This window comes from Tiliqua scincoides, chromosome 2 (genome assembly GCF_035046505.1).
Source record: "Tiliqua scincoides isolate rTilSci1 chromosome 2, rTilSci1.hap2, whole genome shotgun sequence".
NCBI lineage: Eukaryota > Metazoa > Chordata > Lepidosauria > Squamata > Scincidae > Tiliqua > Tiliqua scincoides.
The window spans coordinates 57586021-57603218 of NC_089822.1; the positions used below are offsets into that span (position 1 = coordinate 57586021).

Here is a 17198-nt window from a genome sequence, read left to right on the forward strand (position 1 = left end):
GTAGTCTTGCACAGAGAATGCACACCCAAGTTAACAGGATGAGTTTCTAAAATTTTGAAAATGGCAGTCATAATACTTGCAAATTTTCCTTAAGTGGATCCTGTGTTGCCATTACATTGCATTTAGTTAACTCAGAATAAAACACACCCTGATACATGTCTTGGGGGTAAAATAAAAAAGTAGCATATAAATCTGTCACGCTTTCTGCAGGCTGGAATGCTATATGTGAGGTAATGATGGTTTCTGAATGTTGCAAGGAAAAGCCAAGTTACTAAATTTGGCATTGTCATACTTAATTATTTCCGTGTAGCTTTGTGTTTTCCAGTGTTGTAGAGAACGTAGTAGTAATTAATATCTCAGTTTGAAATGTGCTACAATTTCTTGGTTTTCAACTTATCAGGGACTTCCATGGGTTCAAGATGAGCTTTGGGACTTTGTGCCTTGGGTTTCTTCCAGTCTCTCAACATGATTTTGTTATAGCAAAATGTAAATGGCACCCCTGAGTAATTGTTGGCAAAAAAACATACAGTTGAGCCTACTTAAAAATAAACTGCTTAAGAAATAGTCCTGTGAAAAGAATAACATTTTCTGTAAACCAGCCTTAACATATGTTAAAGTTAAGCTTTTTTTAAAGATTGAAGGCCCAGTCCTATCCTTGAGATATGCCAGCGTATTTCCATGTACACAACAATAATCATATTTCCATGATGGCACAACGATTGTCCTGGCATAGAAGTCTGCTTGCTGGCGGATGCATCATGGATGCCAGTACAATGTTGGAAAAATACCATGCTGTCATACATAGCTATGTAACTTGCATGCCTTTGCAACTCTGCTGGTAGAGAAGCCAAAATAGGGTAGAGATTGGGGCATGATGTGAGAGTAATGCGGAAGGATTGATTTACATCCTATCCTGACATCTCCATAAATGAGCGACATGCCCCCTAAGTCAGAAAAATGCTATGCTAACAACAGAGCTGGCATAAGTAGGAGTAACCCATAATGAATAATGGGGCAGGAAAAAAATACAGAAAATTGCAACCCAGCACCCCACCCCTCTCTTGCCTACTTCATAACAGATTATAGCAGTGGTTTTCAGACTGGGCCATCACGACACCCCAGCCTGAACGCCCTGCCCTCTTTCCCCTTAAGGGACAGGGGAAGGGGGGAGGCAGGGAGGAGGCAGTGACGCGATCCCCAGGATCGCGCAGCTCAGGAGGGCTGCAGGGACTGGGATGCACTCACTAGTCCCTGCAGCAGCTGTCCTGGGGTGTGGGAAGCCCTGCGCGAATGCCTGCAGGGCTCCCCAGCTCATTAGAAGTGGAAGTGGAGTGAACGCACTCCACTTCCGGTTTTGTGGCATTAGAGCGCGATCGCTCCACTTGTAACAAACTGGGGAGCCCTGCAGGTGCTTGTGCAGGGCTCCCTGCGCCTCCCTCCTGACAGGCTGCTGCAGGGACTGGTGAGTGCATCCCAGTCCCTGTAGCCCTCCTGAGCGGCACAATCCTGGGGATTGCGTCGCTGCCTTCCCCCTGCTACCCCCCGCTGCCGCAAGGACTTACAGCAGTGCAAACTCTCCTAGAGAGTTGAAAAACTCTAGAGGGGAGGGGAGCAGAGCATCCCCTTCCCCGCGAAGGGACTGGGCTGCGTCAAACTCTGCTTGATGATGGGGATCACAATCCTGATACCTTTCGTTAAGTGGCACACGACTGAATATGCATAACTACAGTTTTAATGCCCCACTATTCGAAAAACCTGTATCTCTGTTATGTGTCATATTTCTCACATAACTCCTGGTACTATGTGATTGTATACTGAGAGAAGTCTTCCGTTAGCGCTTGTGTAAGAGCTCACAGATCAACCCTGCAACATTTCCCCCTTGTTTGTTGTATCCAAGTCATTGTTTCCATTATGTGTCATTGACTAGCAAGTGAAGATATTGTGTGTGATCCAATGGACCATGTGAATGTGGAAGTTTTTTACTCATCTGTTTTATCTGCAGCAATCTTGTCTCCAGACTCTTCAGAGTGGCATTTCCTTTGTAACAGCAACAGGCTGTTACTGGAAAAGGAAATTTGTGCACCCCCCTGCCATGTGCATATTTATAGTCCATTTTGAACCCTGGACATAAATTAAATTTTTTTTAATTAAGTAGGAAAGATGCAATTATACTTTGATTAGTTTTTATTGTTCTGTTTTATTTGATGTGCTTCAGAGTAGGTTAGTGATTGTAGTGATTTCCTTAGTAGATACACCAAAGCAATTTACATAACCTTGCAGCGGTAGTAAGAGAAGTTGACCTGGTTGAGCACTGATCAAGATCTGTACCTATCAAAGGACCCATTTGGTCCAACCCCTGAATTTTGAGTACTGGTGACATTGGTAATACCCAGTGTACCATCAGATAGAGGGCAGCTCAGGGCTTTTCCCCAGCACCCTTGTGCCATCTCGGCAAGCATGTCTTAAATAAGGAATTGCAGAATAAAAAGTCCATGCTTGTTTTACAATTGGGGAAGAAAACCTAATTATGGAATTCAAACAGGAAAGCCAAAGGACTTCCATCTTTCCATCTTTGGCACTGGTAAAACTGACATAGAAGTTTAAGGAATATAAGGCTCAGAGCTACATCTTTGTTATTTTTTCTATCCATAAGTGAGTTTTGTAGATCAAAATACAAAATGTACATATCAATTCTGTTGTTTACAACATATCTAGTCACTAAGAAAGAAATAAAAATGCATATTTTAATAACTGCATTTGGAATAATGTTTAATATTGGACTGCATACATATTTTAAACAGTTATTCAAGATATAGTTTTTCTGCAAAAACATTACCTTTACTTTCTGTACATTTCAAACTATGGATTAAGACTTCAGGCAGTTTTTCTTTTTGTCATTGCAAATAAAAAAAATACCTAAGAAGAACAATTTAAAAGTGCTTTGCTATGGAAAACAGGCTCTCTGGTCAATTTAAATTTTAAACTCAGTCTGGTCAATATTTCAGCAGTCCAACACACTGTATAATAAAACAAACTCTTAAAATTGCAAATAGTAACATTGAGGTTCAAGAGAAATATGACTAAGGTTACAATTTGGTATTTTAAAACCATTATATATTTGGGGGGGGAGGCATAATAAGAGCTCTGAATTTGAATTGATATCTTATGGTTCCAGGTGATTCTGCAAAATTAGATATAAATCAAAATTTTACTGAAATGAGGCATCCGTGAACTCAGGCTACAATCCTATACACTTCTGAGATTAACCCCTCTTGAGCACAGTGGGGCTTACTTCTGAGTAAATATATATATAGAATCACTGGATTGATTTCCAGTTGCCTCCTCAAATAAGGCATATTTTATTTTAAAAGAGGTTTTGAACTTGAAAATTGTGGTTACATTTGAAAGACTTACTAATTACAGAAATATTACTGTATATTTGGAAGTAACTAGTTTGGATATCCTTTTGCAATTCCTTTGCTGCATGTATATGGCATGCTGTGTGAAAAAAGTCCATTCATTGTGCTCAAAATAAACTAGCATTGATGAGTCTAAGAGGCAAGTTTGAGGTGATGAGATTTCAAACTGACAGTTTCTCTCTTCCTGGTATGTCAGCCTTTTGGATGGGTGAATTAATTGGGAACCACAAGCTGGGTAATTATTCCTGCTGAGAATCCTGTGTTAGAGTTCAGCAAACATTTGTGTTTAGTAATTCTGTACCAGCAGCTTAAGCCACCTCCTCTACCAGCCACTGTCATTATAATCTTGTTAATGTAAATTTGATCAAAAGCAAGATATCACCTGATTCATTCTTTGTACCAAATCACTTGAAATTTTGCTGAAAGGATACTGAACTTGTGCTACAAATAATTTATTCAATTTAGTAAAATCGCTTGTAGTGGTGGATGGGATTGAATGGGTCCAACATTCTGCAATTGCATGATTTCTCTTAAACAGCAGCTGACAGATATTTATACTGTTTCAAATTTGCATATTTAACACACACATGTTCAGTTTGAATATTTGTGGGTTTGAAGAAGCTTGATGCTGCTAAGAACTGGCATATCTGTGTGTGCGTGTGTGTGTACACAAAACAGGGAGCACAAGGGAAAGAAAATTGGAATCAAAAGCTGGAACCCATGTAAAATTCCAACCTGCAGCATAGCATCCACCGTCAAGAATCTTACAGGAGGAGTGGGTGAGTAAGCAGCCATGGTTCCCTTTCCCATTCATTGGTGGCCAATTGGTGTGCTCTGTTACTGTGTCTTTTGTCACTTATTTCCTTCTAGGCCAGCTGGAAAAAGAAGAGAGACAGGGAGTGCCATGACAACATTTTGTGTTTGGTTTTGAAAACCTGTAGGAGTGAGACAGGAGGCAGAGAGCAGAGGTGGCTAGGAGTCTGAGGGGGCCTGTCAAAGATTGTGAGATTAGCCTCCCCCCCAAAAAATAATTCCAAAACTGAAGTCTCTGGCAGGATTTACCTCTTCTAGAAGCTCTAGCTCTGGCTGCAGGCTTAAGCTTCAAAAGAAAATGATGCTGGCAGCAGTGGTCTGACCCATCTAAGGTCAGATCATCACACATGTCTGAGTTCCTATATACACTGAAGACCAGTTGAATGGGGAAGATTCTGGGAATGTGAAGGAAAGGGTGATGTAGGCACATGGGATGCAGAAATGTTGTCTTCAGTATACTAAATTACACAGGCCAACACACATTTTGCTTCCTTAAACGTTACGCCAATTCCTGGGTATATTTGGGGTGCTGATTCCAAAAATGTTATCCGTTTTGCCCTATCATGTCTAATTTTGGAGATATAGCATAGCCTCATTAGTGAATGGTTCAAGCAGATTCCTCATGAGGAAGCCTACACCATGGCTTCCTCATGAAGAAGCTGATTGAACCATTCACTAATGACATAACCATTCACTAATATCTCCAAAACTAGATGTGATAGGGCAAAACGGATGCCATTTTTGGAAACGGCATCCCAAATTCCTATCAAACCACCATAAAGTTTGGGGAAAACTTTTCTGACCCTCAATTTTGTAGGCCTGTGTTATCATGGCAAAAAACGCTTAAAATACAAAATAAAAATAGTTTTCATGAATCTAAATTAAACACAGGACACCAGATTCTGCACTGACTTCTAGAAGATGAATTTTCTTAGCTCGCTAAGAAAGGTATTTCCCATAGTCAACATTAGTGCATATATTTCTCATAGGATTCCCCAACCTGGCCTGCTGAAAATGTTCATTAATCTTGTTAAGTGGTCTGTGTTGCTGAGAGAGTGAAATCTTGTAGATTTCTGACCGACCTTCTACACTGCACCAGAGATCCATGTCAGAATCCACCTCAAACCACCTGCATAAGGGACCAGACACATGAGCCCAGATGATGGTCTAAAGCAGGGGTGTCCAAACATTTTGGCAGGAGGGCCACATCATCTCTCTGACACTGTTTTGGTGGCCGGGGAAAAAAAGAATTAATTTACATTTAAAATGTGAATAAATTTACATAAATAAATTTGTTAGAGATGGAACTTATATGAATGAATCAAGGTCTTGCAATAGCTCATGGCCTATAAAAGGCCTTACACAAAGCAAGGTCAGCCTTTCCTTCGCTGCCATTGCTGCATCATAGACGTGAAACAGCAAGTTGTGAAGGGTGTCCTCGTTGCACAGTTCAGGTGAGAGGTCGAACAGTTGTCCTCATGCTGACAGCAGTTTTGTCAGGCCAGCAGAGGCTCCAGCAAGTCTCTGGAGGGCCAGAGGCTCATTGGAGACTGGGGCCTCCCGGTGGGCTGGATTGAGGACCCCCGAGGGCTACAAGTGGCCCCCGGGCCGGGGTTTGGGCACCCCTGGTCTAAAGGACATAATGCATCTTTGTTGATGGCCCTCAGGTCTGGATCTGGTTAGTACTTGGGATGGAAGACTGCCTGAAAATATGTTCTTCTGAATCATAAAGAAATGATAGCAGTCCTGTATTTCTGACACCACCAACACACTGCAGAGATTTGCTCTGTAGCCTCTTAAGCAGCATTGGCCCAAGTCCTCCTGATGCCTGAGACAACATGCCAATTCCTGCCCTCATAAGAACAGCTCCACTGGATCAGGCCATAGGCTCATCTAGTCCAGCTTCCTGTATCTCACAGCGGCCCCACCAAATGCCCCAGGGACACACCTAATAAAAGAGACCTGCATCCTGGTGCCCTCCCTTGCATCTGACATAGCCCATTTCTAAAATCAGGAGGTTACACATACACATTATGGCATGTACCCCGTAATGGATTTTTCCTCCAGAAACTTGTCCAATCCCCTTTTAAAGGCATCCAGGCCAGATGCCGTCACCACATCCTGTGGCAAGGAGTTCCACAGACTAACTACTTGCTGAGTATAGAAATATTTTCTTTTGCCTGTCCTAACTCTCCTGACACTAAATTTTAGCAATGTCCCCTGGTTCTAGTGTTGTGTGAGAGGAAAAAGAGCATCTCTCTATCCACTCTGTCCATCCCCTGCATAATTTTGTATGTCTCAGTCATGTTCCCCCTCAGGCGTCTCTTTTCTAGGCTGAAGAGGCCCAAGCACCGTAGCCTTTCCTCATAAGGAAGGTGCCCCAGCCCAGCAGTCATCTTAGTTGCCCTCTTTTGCACCTTTTCCATTTCCACTGTATCCTTTTTGAGATGCGGCAACCAGAACAGGACGCAATACTCCAGGTGTGGTCTTACCATAGATTTGTACAATGGCAGTATAATATTAACTGTTTTGTTCTCAATACATTTTCTAATGAACCCAAGCATAGAATTGGCCTTCTTTACTGCCGCCGCACATAGGGTCAACACTTTCATTGACCTGTCCACCACCACCCCATGATCTCTCTCCTGATCTGTCACAGACAGCTCAGAACCCATTAGCCTATATGTGAAGTTTTGATTTTTTTGCCCCAATGTGCATGACTTTACACTTACTTACATTGAAACGCATCTGCCATTTTGCTGCCCATTCTGCCAGTCTGGAGAGATCCTTCTGGAGCTCCTCACAATCACTTCTGGTCTTTACCACTCGGAAAAGTTTGGTGTCATCTGCAAACTTAGCCACCTCATTGCTCACCCCTGTCTCCAGGTCATTTATGAAGAGGTTGAAAAGCACCGGTCCCAGGACAGATCCTTGGGACACACCGCTTTTCACCTCTCTCCATTGTGAAAATTGCCCATTGATACCCACTCTCTATTTCCTGGTCATCAACCAGTTCTCAGTCCATGAGAGGACCTGTCCTCTAATTCCCTGACTGTGGAGTTTTTTCAGTAGCCTTTGGTGGGGGACCGTGTCGAACGCCTCCAGATATATAATGTCTTATGGGTTCTCCTGCATCCACATGCCTGTTGACCTTTTCAAAGAATTCTAAAAGGTTTGTGAGGCAAGACTTACCCTTACAGATGCCATGCTGATTCTCCCTCAGCAAGGCCTGTTCATCTATGTGTTTTGAGATTCTGTCTTTGATGAGGCATTCCACCATCTTACCCGGTATAGATGTTATCCAATGGTGTGCCACCCTCCCTTGTTCTAGCTCAGCATTTTTCCCCTCTATGTTTCCACATGCTCTCTGTCATCTACCTTTTCTAATCAAGGAATGGAATGAGAAGGAGCAGTGGAAGCAAGTAGGTGAACAGAAATAGGTGACCCCCACAAATCTGCTGTCTGAGGGGACCACTTCAGTGGGTTTCATGGATGAGTCAGCACTGCTCCTAAGCATACCATTTGTATATATGCTGAGTATTATTCTGGTTATGTGGTTTTCATGGTAAATTTACATTTGCACCAGTATTGGAGCATATATGGGATACAATGGAGCAGGGGTGGTATCATGGGTAAGCCAGTCTAACACTGACCAAAGGCCATCAGAGCACCAGAGGGCCTGCCCCAAACCTTCAGTACAGTACAGGGAGCCCCTGTATCCATAGATCCCTTATCCGCAGTTTCAGTTATCTGTGAATAGGGGGCCCTCGCAAACCTCCCCCCTGCATATAGCTGAAACCACAGATATGGGGGATGCCCCCACCCTCCAGAGGCATGTCCGCGCCTGTAGCCTCTACTGGGCTCTGAATGGCCATTTAGGCAAAAAAAAAGTCATTTCCAGTTTTTTGGCAAAATGAAAGTGTTGTTATACCTTCCTCAGCCTCATAATGCCTTTTGAAGGCATAAGAACATCCGGTTTTGCCAAAAAACTAAGTCATTTTTAAAAAATCTAAATGACTGTTCTGAGCCCAACAGAGGCCACAGGCAGACATGTGCAGTTTCTGCAGGGCTAAGAAGAGCCTCCAGAGGTGAGAGGAGTGCAGCTCCCCTCGCCTCTGGAGGGCGGGGGTGTGTGTGTGTCCCCCATACCCATAGTTTCAGCAATCCACAGGCAGTTCTGGAACAGAACCCCCATGCATAAAGGGAGACACAGAAGCAGGATTTCATGGAAAGATCATGCAGAACTTTGCACCAGGGCCACCGGCAACCTACAGGAAACTGGCAAATTTTATCAGTTGTGAGATAACTAATAAATAACTTACAATTTTGAAATCATTGTTAAATGTCTGACAGCTTCCAACATTCTCTCCAAAATAGCAGCTGTATGGGCTTGTTGCTATTACAACTTGACTAAAACCTAGTATTGGATGTGGTGTGGATTTTATAAAGTGCTGCTGCTGTCTACAGACTTGAATGGAATGGAGCATAAACCCAGAGAGCTAAATTATATGCTTTGGTCTAAGCAGCTAAATACAGATGGGACCAGGTGTCCATGGATCAGATATCTGCTGTTTCAGGGCACAATTCTAATCAACTTTCCAGCACCAAGGTAAGGGCAATTCAACTCTGAGGTAAGGGAACAAACATTCTCTTACCTTGAAGAGGCTACCGTGACTGTCCTGCAACTGCAGGATGTAGCACATGCCCCGTTGGCATGGCTGCATCAGTACTGGAAAGTTGGATAGAATTTGAGCCCCAGTTATCTTTGGATCTGCCCCCTTCCTTGCCCATTAGCATTGTTAATTTCCTGTTAGCATCAATTTAATTTTTTTCAAGCATTCAGGCTACTGTCAGCCTGCTTATGTGCTACATAGCACTATAGAATGGTTATTGCGACCTGACCTGTTAAAGCAAGAAACACTTCTCCACTAAGCTTTTAAACAATGCTAATGAGCACGTAAGAGGTTGCAGATATGGAGGCTGCTATTAATACAGGCATCCTCCATATCCGTGGTTTCCGTTTCAGCTGGGGGTTCCTCGAACGGATCGATCCCCTGTCGATACTGGGGCATGCCTATATGCAGAAAGGACCTAAATTTTATTGTTAAAATGAATATTGAAGGAAAACTGCTTACAAGGCTTTTTAATATAAAAATATGCACGTTACTACTTTGACTCTTGTGTTTAATAGTTGCAAACTCTTACTATGTAATTGTTTTAAATCTGTACCTCATTTTTGGACACTGAAATAATTGAGTTTTACTTTTTTCCTAATAAAAACTTTTGCTCTCTATAGGCACTAAGAGCCTTGCAATACTTCCTTTCAGCATTCCACATCTAATAAATAAATATATATTTTTAAATGCATCCCCTGTGTACTCTTTCTAATGCCTGTTGAGCTTAGAGACTTTCCTGCAGAGAGGTTTTCTTTGAGTTGTGCCCTGGGGCAAATTCAACTTCCAAATTTATTCTGGAATTCAAAATTGCCTCAATCTGACAGGAAAGAATAACTCACATTTATTTCTGTTAATGTGATTGTTAGTGAAGCAGATGAGGGTGATTCTGTCAGTGTAAGACACACACACACAGCAGGAGATCACATTTCTCCATTAGAAAAGAAATATCACCAGGAACAGTATCATAATGTCTTTATTAATTTAACTGAAATTCTGCAAGGAGTAAGCTGGCATTTGTATTTCATGGAACAATTCTTATAAAAACTTAGTCAAAAAAAGTGTGGGGAGAAAAATATGTTACTTACATAAAGTGTGGTAAAACCCGTTTGTTATATATTAAGGCTGCACTATGTATGAATAGGGCTGAATGGTTTGATTTTTACAACTTAAATAGCAGTGAAGTTGGGGGAGGGGTTAGAAACCTGAATTGGTGGGGCAAAGAGGCACCATTAAAAGTGATGTCCTCTTGTATTTAGCACGGGGAGATCAACGGTGTCTTTTCCAACTTGGGCGCAATCCAGAAGAGGACTTTGCCTAAGTCCCTTGTGCCAGCCCAGTAAGGTCGCAAATGTGCCGTAAAGCACATTTGTGCCTCCTCAGGAGTAAGTTGCGCCGGCACACAGAAGCTGAATCCAGCCTGTGTGGCAGCTTGTGCAGTGAGTCTTGCATCGGCCCAGCTTGGCTGATGCAAGGCTCTGGGGTGGGTGGAGAGGAGGTGGGGAGGAAGCAGGTGTTCTGGGGCAGGGGTGTGGGCATGCAGACGGCCCTGGGGGCGGGTGTGCGGGGAGCGGGAGGCAGGGCTGGGATCCAGCAGTTATGCCAGATCCCAACCCCCGTTCCCCAGGAGTTCAGAGCAACTTCAAGCTACACCGCTTTCTTGGGACTTGTGCCACCTAAGGAGGTGGCGCAAGTTTGAGGAGACCCATAGGGCAAGGGCGCCTTACCCAGAGGTAAGGGAAAAAGTTTTCCCTTACCTCTGGCTGAGCCGCTTTGGGCCCCATCCCGCACTGGATACAGTGCAAGTCTCTTGGCTTGCCTGCTCCAGCGCAGGGTGGGCTTGCGCCCCTGGTGACTTTTCCATGGCTGTTGCTAGTGTCTCTTCTGTATTTTTGTTTAAGACTGTGAACTCTTTAGGGACAGAGTACCATTTATTGTTTTACAATGGACCCTCAGTATCCGCAGGTCTGTTTTTGGACCCCCCTGCCCTGTGGATACCCATTTTGGTGGCTGTGGAAAGCCCACAAAAGATGTCTTGGATGTGAACGGAAGCGCCTGTTTGCAAATCAGATATGAAAGATCTGAGGGGTATATTACAGCAAATGCCATGTGGTGGTAATTTAAAACAGCTGCCACAAGTCAACTGATTTGTGTAGGAATTGTAATATTTAGGCCGAAATCCTAACCAACTTTTCAGCACTGACATAAGGATAATGCAGCTCCGAAATAAGGGAACAAACTTTTTCTTACCTTGAGGAGGCCTCCGTGACTACCCCACAACTGCAGGATGCAGCACATGCCCCACTGGCACAGCTATGCCAGTGCTGGAAAGTTGGTTAGGGCTGCACCCTTTGAGTGGCACACCCTCTGTTGATTGCCTTTGTTGCATAGGGGATTTCTCCAACTGTTACCACGAATGTTTGTTGGTGGCATGGAGAATCTCCATGCAACAGGGTGATCTGCATGGCAAGCTGCTCTTTTCTGTCAGCCATCATATTGCTCAGCTGCTGTGCAGAAACTATTTCATCCAAGTATTCTTTGTAATGCATAGTGAACTTATTTAACACAGACTTGGGATGGATTTGGTTCTCTAGGAAGCTGTGTTGTGCAACCAGCTGGAAAATCCCTCAGTACTTTTAAAGGAGGGAGTTAACATGGATAAGAGACAAGACATTTTCTTTATCCAACAAATTCAGCAAAGTTGTCAGCAGGTGGGTAGGGAACTTTAAGAAAAGATGTTGTGCAGTTTGAGCAAGCAAGTACATCAGGAAGTACAGTTAATCAAAGACAGAGACTATTGGCTACCATCAGTGTATCATTTCTGTAGCCTTCCAAAATGGATAGCTGATGACAGAAGGCTATACTCTGAAAAGCATGATTGACTCTGCTATTTATCTAAAAAAAAGTAGTTGGCTGAATCTTGACTTTTTTTTTATATGTTTGGTTTTTATTCACGGTATTTGTGTTGCGGGTGCTGTTTGTTTGGGATGATATAGTGAAACACAAAGAACTGTTTGATGTTACTGTCAAACATTGTGGGTGCAGACAGAAAGGCACAAGCAGACATGAAATGGGTTGTAAATATGTTGTGAAGCTTTTTTCACTTTCAGAAAGAGATTCTAAGAAATATGGCCGCTTCCTGGTTACCATCCAGGAGTGAGTTATCTGCTTTACAACTCTGGTTGTAATAATTTGTCAGAGAATACTCCTAAGGTTCCCAAGGTGGTTCAGTTTTAGCTCTTATCAAATCTGTTTTAATCTAATACTATGTTTTAATCTAAAATTTCATTCTAATATGGCAGTAAGGCTTTTTTTGAAGTTTGATGATAATAATATATCATGGAAAGAGTGTGTCTGAGAGGATTATGTAGGAGCTGAAAAAAAGCATGTGCAGCTCCTTGCCACTTGAAGCATGTATGGCTCCTTATCGTTTTGGTGAAAGCTAAATACATGGTTGCTTTCTGCAGATTGTGGTATCCCTGTTCTTTCCTACTGCCATTTGGTTTGGTCTGATTTTGTCATTGCAGCAGTTCAATAGCTATTGTTGGTTTAAGTATGACTTTGTAACTCATTTTAAATGAATAACAACCCAATCCTATTCTTCTGCTTCCAGGCTGCATCTTGCAGGGGGAGACCACCATTGCATCCTGCAGGGGAAGTGGTTTCAGAAGTCTCTGAACATTTGTAAGGGAACATTTGTTTCCTTAACTGGGGGTAAGCCTCCATTGAAGTGGACTAGGTTCCAGCCCTGCGCTGGATATGGTGCAGGCTAGTTAGCCTACCTATTTCAGCGCAGGATAGGATTGGGCTGTATGGCTTTTATCAGCGCAGCTCAGCATTGCATTAACTTTTTTTGCAGCTGCATCACACTTCTGGCTCTTGTTCAGCTTGTGATCCACTAGCAGTGCAATCCTATGCATGCCTTCTCAGAGTTATGTCCTGTTGAATTCAATGGTACTTAGGTAAGTGTGCATAGGATTACAGTCTAGGGTATCTAGATTATTTTCACAGAAACTGGTGTCAAAATCCCCATTTTGTACTTATATATCTGATTTTTTTTCTTTGCACCAAGTTGCAGAACTTTACATTTGTCTGCAATGAACTTCTTCGCATAGGCAGTAGCCCAATACTTGAGCTTATCAGGTTCATTTTAAATTCTCCTTCTGTCTTCCAAACTGTTAATTTCCCAAAGCATTGCATAATTTGCAGATCTGATACGCATCACCCCTACCCCCTCATCTAGTTCTTTTTTAAAAATCTGAACAGCACAGGGCCCAAGACAGAGCCATGTCTCATGCCACCTGATTTCTCTGTCCAACTGTTTACTGACATTCATTGGAAATGGTTACTTATTCAACTTCGTGCCACTTGGCAGTACTGGTATCTCACCCTCATTTTACCATTTTATCCACAAGAATATCATGGGGGGCTGTCAAATACTTTGCTGACATTGATATACATTGTTGACATCCTTCAGTCTTGGAAGACTATGGTATCGCGCTCTGAATGGTGGTTCTGGAACAGAGTGTGCTCTCCAGTGTGTGAAACCTGGGTAAAGTAGATATGAAGGATAAGACTGTTTCCCATGCAGTAAATCCCTCCTCTCCATGTCACTGAAATGGTCCAATGGAAAGGCAGAAGCCAATACGGTTGGTTCCAGCGGCATTGCAGGAGTTGCCAGAACGTGACTGCGTTCAGCCATGAACTGCCTCAGGGACTCTGGCTCCGGATTTTGCCTAGAGGTTGACTACTGAAGCCTTTTCCATAACTGGATGTAGCCACAAGGCAGTGGAGGTTTGGGATCAGAGTTTTCCTTCTCTCAGATGAGCTGTCTTCCCAGGCTAATGAGTCCCATCTACCCAGTGGCTGTTTAGTCGCCTCTTACGACAAGTACAGCCAAACTGAGGGTCTATTCTTATCCCCAGCCCCCAGGAGAAGAAGAAAGGCAGCAACTGTTACCCTGCACATGCCTGATCTTGGAAGTTAAACAGGGTCAGGCCTGGTTAGTATTTGGATGGGAGACCACCCGGGAATACTGGGTGCTGTAGTCTTATACCATAGTCTTTCGAGACTGAAGGTTGCCAACCATAGATATACATGTCTTGCCACAGCTCCTCCCCACTGGGCCTCGTGCCTGCTTAAGGCTGATTAGTTTCCCTTGTTAAACTCATAAGTGCAGCAAGCAAAAGTCAGAGTCAAGTCCCAGTCCACAGATTCCAAGTTAGTCAGTCCAATCAGTTAAAGTTGCCAAACCAGAGTCCAGAGCCAATAAACCAAATCACAGTCCTAGGTCAGATTCCAGGTAAGCCAGTCCAATCAATGAGAGTAGCCAAATCAGGGTCCAGAGCCAATAAGCCAAGTCACAGTCCGCGGTCAGGTCTCCTCCTTCTACAACCCACCGTCCTTAGTTCCTCCAGGTGCTGTTTATATACTTCTGGGTTCACTTTAGCCTCTAGTGGCTGCAGCTGTGCAGCACACCTCCAGCTACCACCTGGGCTTTAACCCTGCATTTACTTAGAGCAAGGGGCACTGTGGACACCACACACTATCTCCTCGGTGATATCTTCCGCGATGTCGCTACAATACTACGTGCATGGTATTCCCATGATCTACAAGATTACAGCCCAATCCTGTGCTTTCCAGCGGTCAGGGGCTGCAGTGTCACCAAAATGGCTACTTCTGCATTCCATGGGGCTGGGAAGCAGTGCCAGGCTACTCGGGTAAGGAAGCTTATGCTCCCTTACCCTGTGTAATCATCAGGCATCCCTGATGGGCCTCCTTGGATCTGTACCTGCTGTTGTATTGGTGCAGATTCAAGGAGATCTGTGTTGGGTTTCCTGGGCCAGGAGGGAGGATAGGATAAGGTGGCAGGGCCTGCCACCATCTCCACCCCTTCTCTCGACCCACTTTGGCAGCTGCCCAGCACATTCTGTTGCAGATGTGCCATACATGTTTGTGTAAGGTGTTTGTGACAGTGTGCGCTGACATTGGGCTGGTGTGTGGGCCATTGGATTGGGCCCTTAGTCACTCTATCAGTGAGGGAGATGAGATCAGTCTGGCATAATTTGTTCTTCACAGACCCTTCCTGATTTCAGAAAATCACCCCATTCTTTTCTAAATGCTCACAGACTTTCCATTTAATAATTTTCTCAGGGGTCTTTCCAATTATGTAACATCTGAATATGCCAGGTAGAGTATATTTTGCCTGAAAGCCATTTTAAGATGTAAACAGATTTAAAACTAAAGTTGCAAAAAGGCAAGGCTGTTTTAGTTTATTACAGGAAACAACAGAATCGTTTGGACCCTTGCAACAAATAGGTTATCACATAAGCGTTTTTGGGCCAGAGCTGTGAAATCCAGTTTCATATCCAAGGCCTTTTAAAAGTGGGCGTGCACCCAAATTTCATGCAAAGACATGCAAATGATAACAACCAAAGAATGCCTCAATTTCTTTTCATAGATGGCAATAATTTATGTAAGAAAACCATGGATTGGATCTAAAGGGGTTGTGTAAGTGAAAGGCGTTTCTAAGGAAATATATCACAAGTATTTTTCTGCCAGAAGTACACAAATGGAGGAAGCCAATATGCACTGTGGGTTCTCAACCTGTGTTCTTGCAACAGAAAAAACGAAACACCGCTTATATATCATCTCAAAACAAGTGTTTTCCTATGCAGAGACTATTGCTTTGTAGGAGGAAAAAGAACATTTGAAGTTTCTTTATCTCCTTTTCTGTATGAACTGCGTTGTTAAAAACTTGCTATCTTAAAAAAAAAAAAAGACATAACAATGAGTTGTGTTAGAAAACTAGTGTATAGATTGTACTGTACATATTTAAATGACTTCTTGGGTCTCCCAAAACAAACTTTTAACATTCCAGATACTTCACTGTGCATCTGCTACTGGCATGCTGCCACCCACCCACACAGATTGAGTCAAGGAAAATGAAGTTTATTTTAGAATTTTCAAATAAAGGAGCTAATAAAACTGGATGGGCATGCTTCCTAAAAGACTGTGGCACCTGAGCTTTCTGCATCTCCATTGCTGGATCTGCCTGCAAAGCATCCTGTTTTGCAATGTTGCAGTAGAAGCGGCTCATAAATATTTACTGGGTTTTGCAGCAAGTGTTTGAAACAGTTATTTTAAATTATTCTGTATCCATGGCATAATGGAAACTTTATAAATAATATGCCGTATCTGTTCCTTTTTTTTTCCTCTGCAGATGGGTTTTTTACAGATGAACGAAGACTTCATATTTATTGAGCCGCTCAATCACGCTTTGGCTGTGACAGGTCATGCACATCGGGTGTACAGACGTAAAAGATCCATACATGAGGGAGTCACTGAAAAGCCTGCATCTCATAGTCAGTACTGTGGTGTTCTTTCTGGTAATGTAATCTCTATTAACCTATTTTATTAAAAGAGAAATGCTTTGTAAGAACAAATATAGTTGCTCCTGTCTTATGCGAGGGTTATATTATGAGGTCGGAATGTAAAACCAAAGTCGCATCTTACTCAATGGAGGAGCCAGTCACGTCGGAAGAACCAGTTGCCATGATCCATTTTACACTGATCTCTGTTGCCAACTGCAGTACCTTGTCAGCGTTGTATGCGATAGGCATTTCTACAGCTTCTGCTATCTTTATGGAGATTTGTGAGGCAATCATAGAGACCATCCTGGGGTCAATCATTGGGCTTGGAGATGCCCAATCAGTAATCTAGGAGTTTTGCACAAAAGCATTTATGAATTTTGTTGGTGCCCTGTATGGATGCCACATTCCTGTCCTGTGTCTGAGAGAAGGGCATGACAGTTACCTGAACCACAAGATATCATTCAGTTGTGCTTCAGGCAGTGGTGGATCCAGGGCAATAATCCTGTATGTTTTTGTGGAGGCACCTGGCTGATGCCATGATGTCAAGGCTTCTGCAGACATCCCATCTGTTTAAGAGCATGGAGGAGGGCACTTAGTGTGATTGAGATCAATGGGATCACTATTCTAGCTGTGACAATCAGAAATGCTGCCTACCTTCTGCAACTGTGGTTTATGAAGTCCTCCCTGGAGTGGGAGCATTTCAACCACATTCTCAGCTGGTAGAGAGACTCAGGGGATTGCGGAGGGACTGTGGATTATTCTACTTAAAAGAATGGACTGTGTCAGGGTCCCCTGACTTACCTGGGGAAAACCTGGAGGGAACAAGCTTGCAGGGGAGAGGGAAGCTCAGTGCAAGGAGGAGACAGGCTCCAAGGACAGCAGGAGGTGGAGTACTGGTCTAGAGAGCCAGGAGAGGGAGG

The 17198-nt window shown here is 43.3% G+C and overlaps 1 protein-coding gene across 2 annotated transcripts in view; it reads left to right on the forward strand.

Moving 5' to 3' along the window:
- The window catches only part of ADAMTS19 (ADAM metallopeptidase with thrombospondin type 1 motif 19), a 166577-nt gene that overhangs the window by 23955 nt on the left and 125424 nt on the right, over positions 1–17198 (forward strand). The window contains exon 3 of one of the 2 annotated variants that reach the window (XM_066615010.1): positions 16128–16293. In XM_066615010.1, coding sequence (XP_066471107.1) covers positions 16128–16293 — 166 coding nt within the window. The remainder of the gene's footprint in view (positions 1–16127; positions 16294–17198) is intronic. The other variant, XM_066615011.1, reaches the window with a different exon arrangement.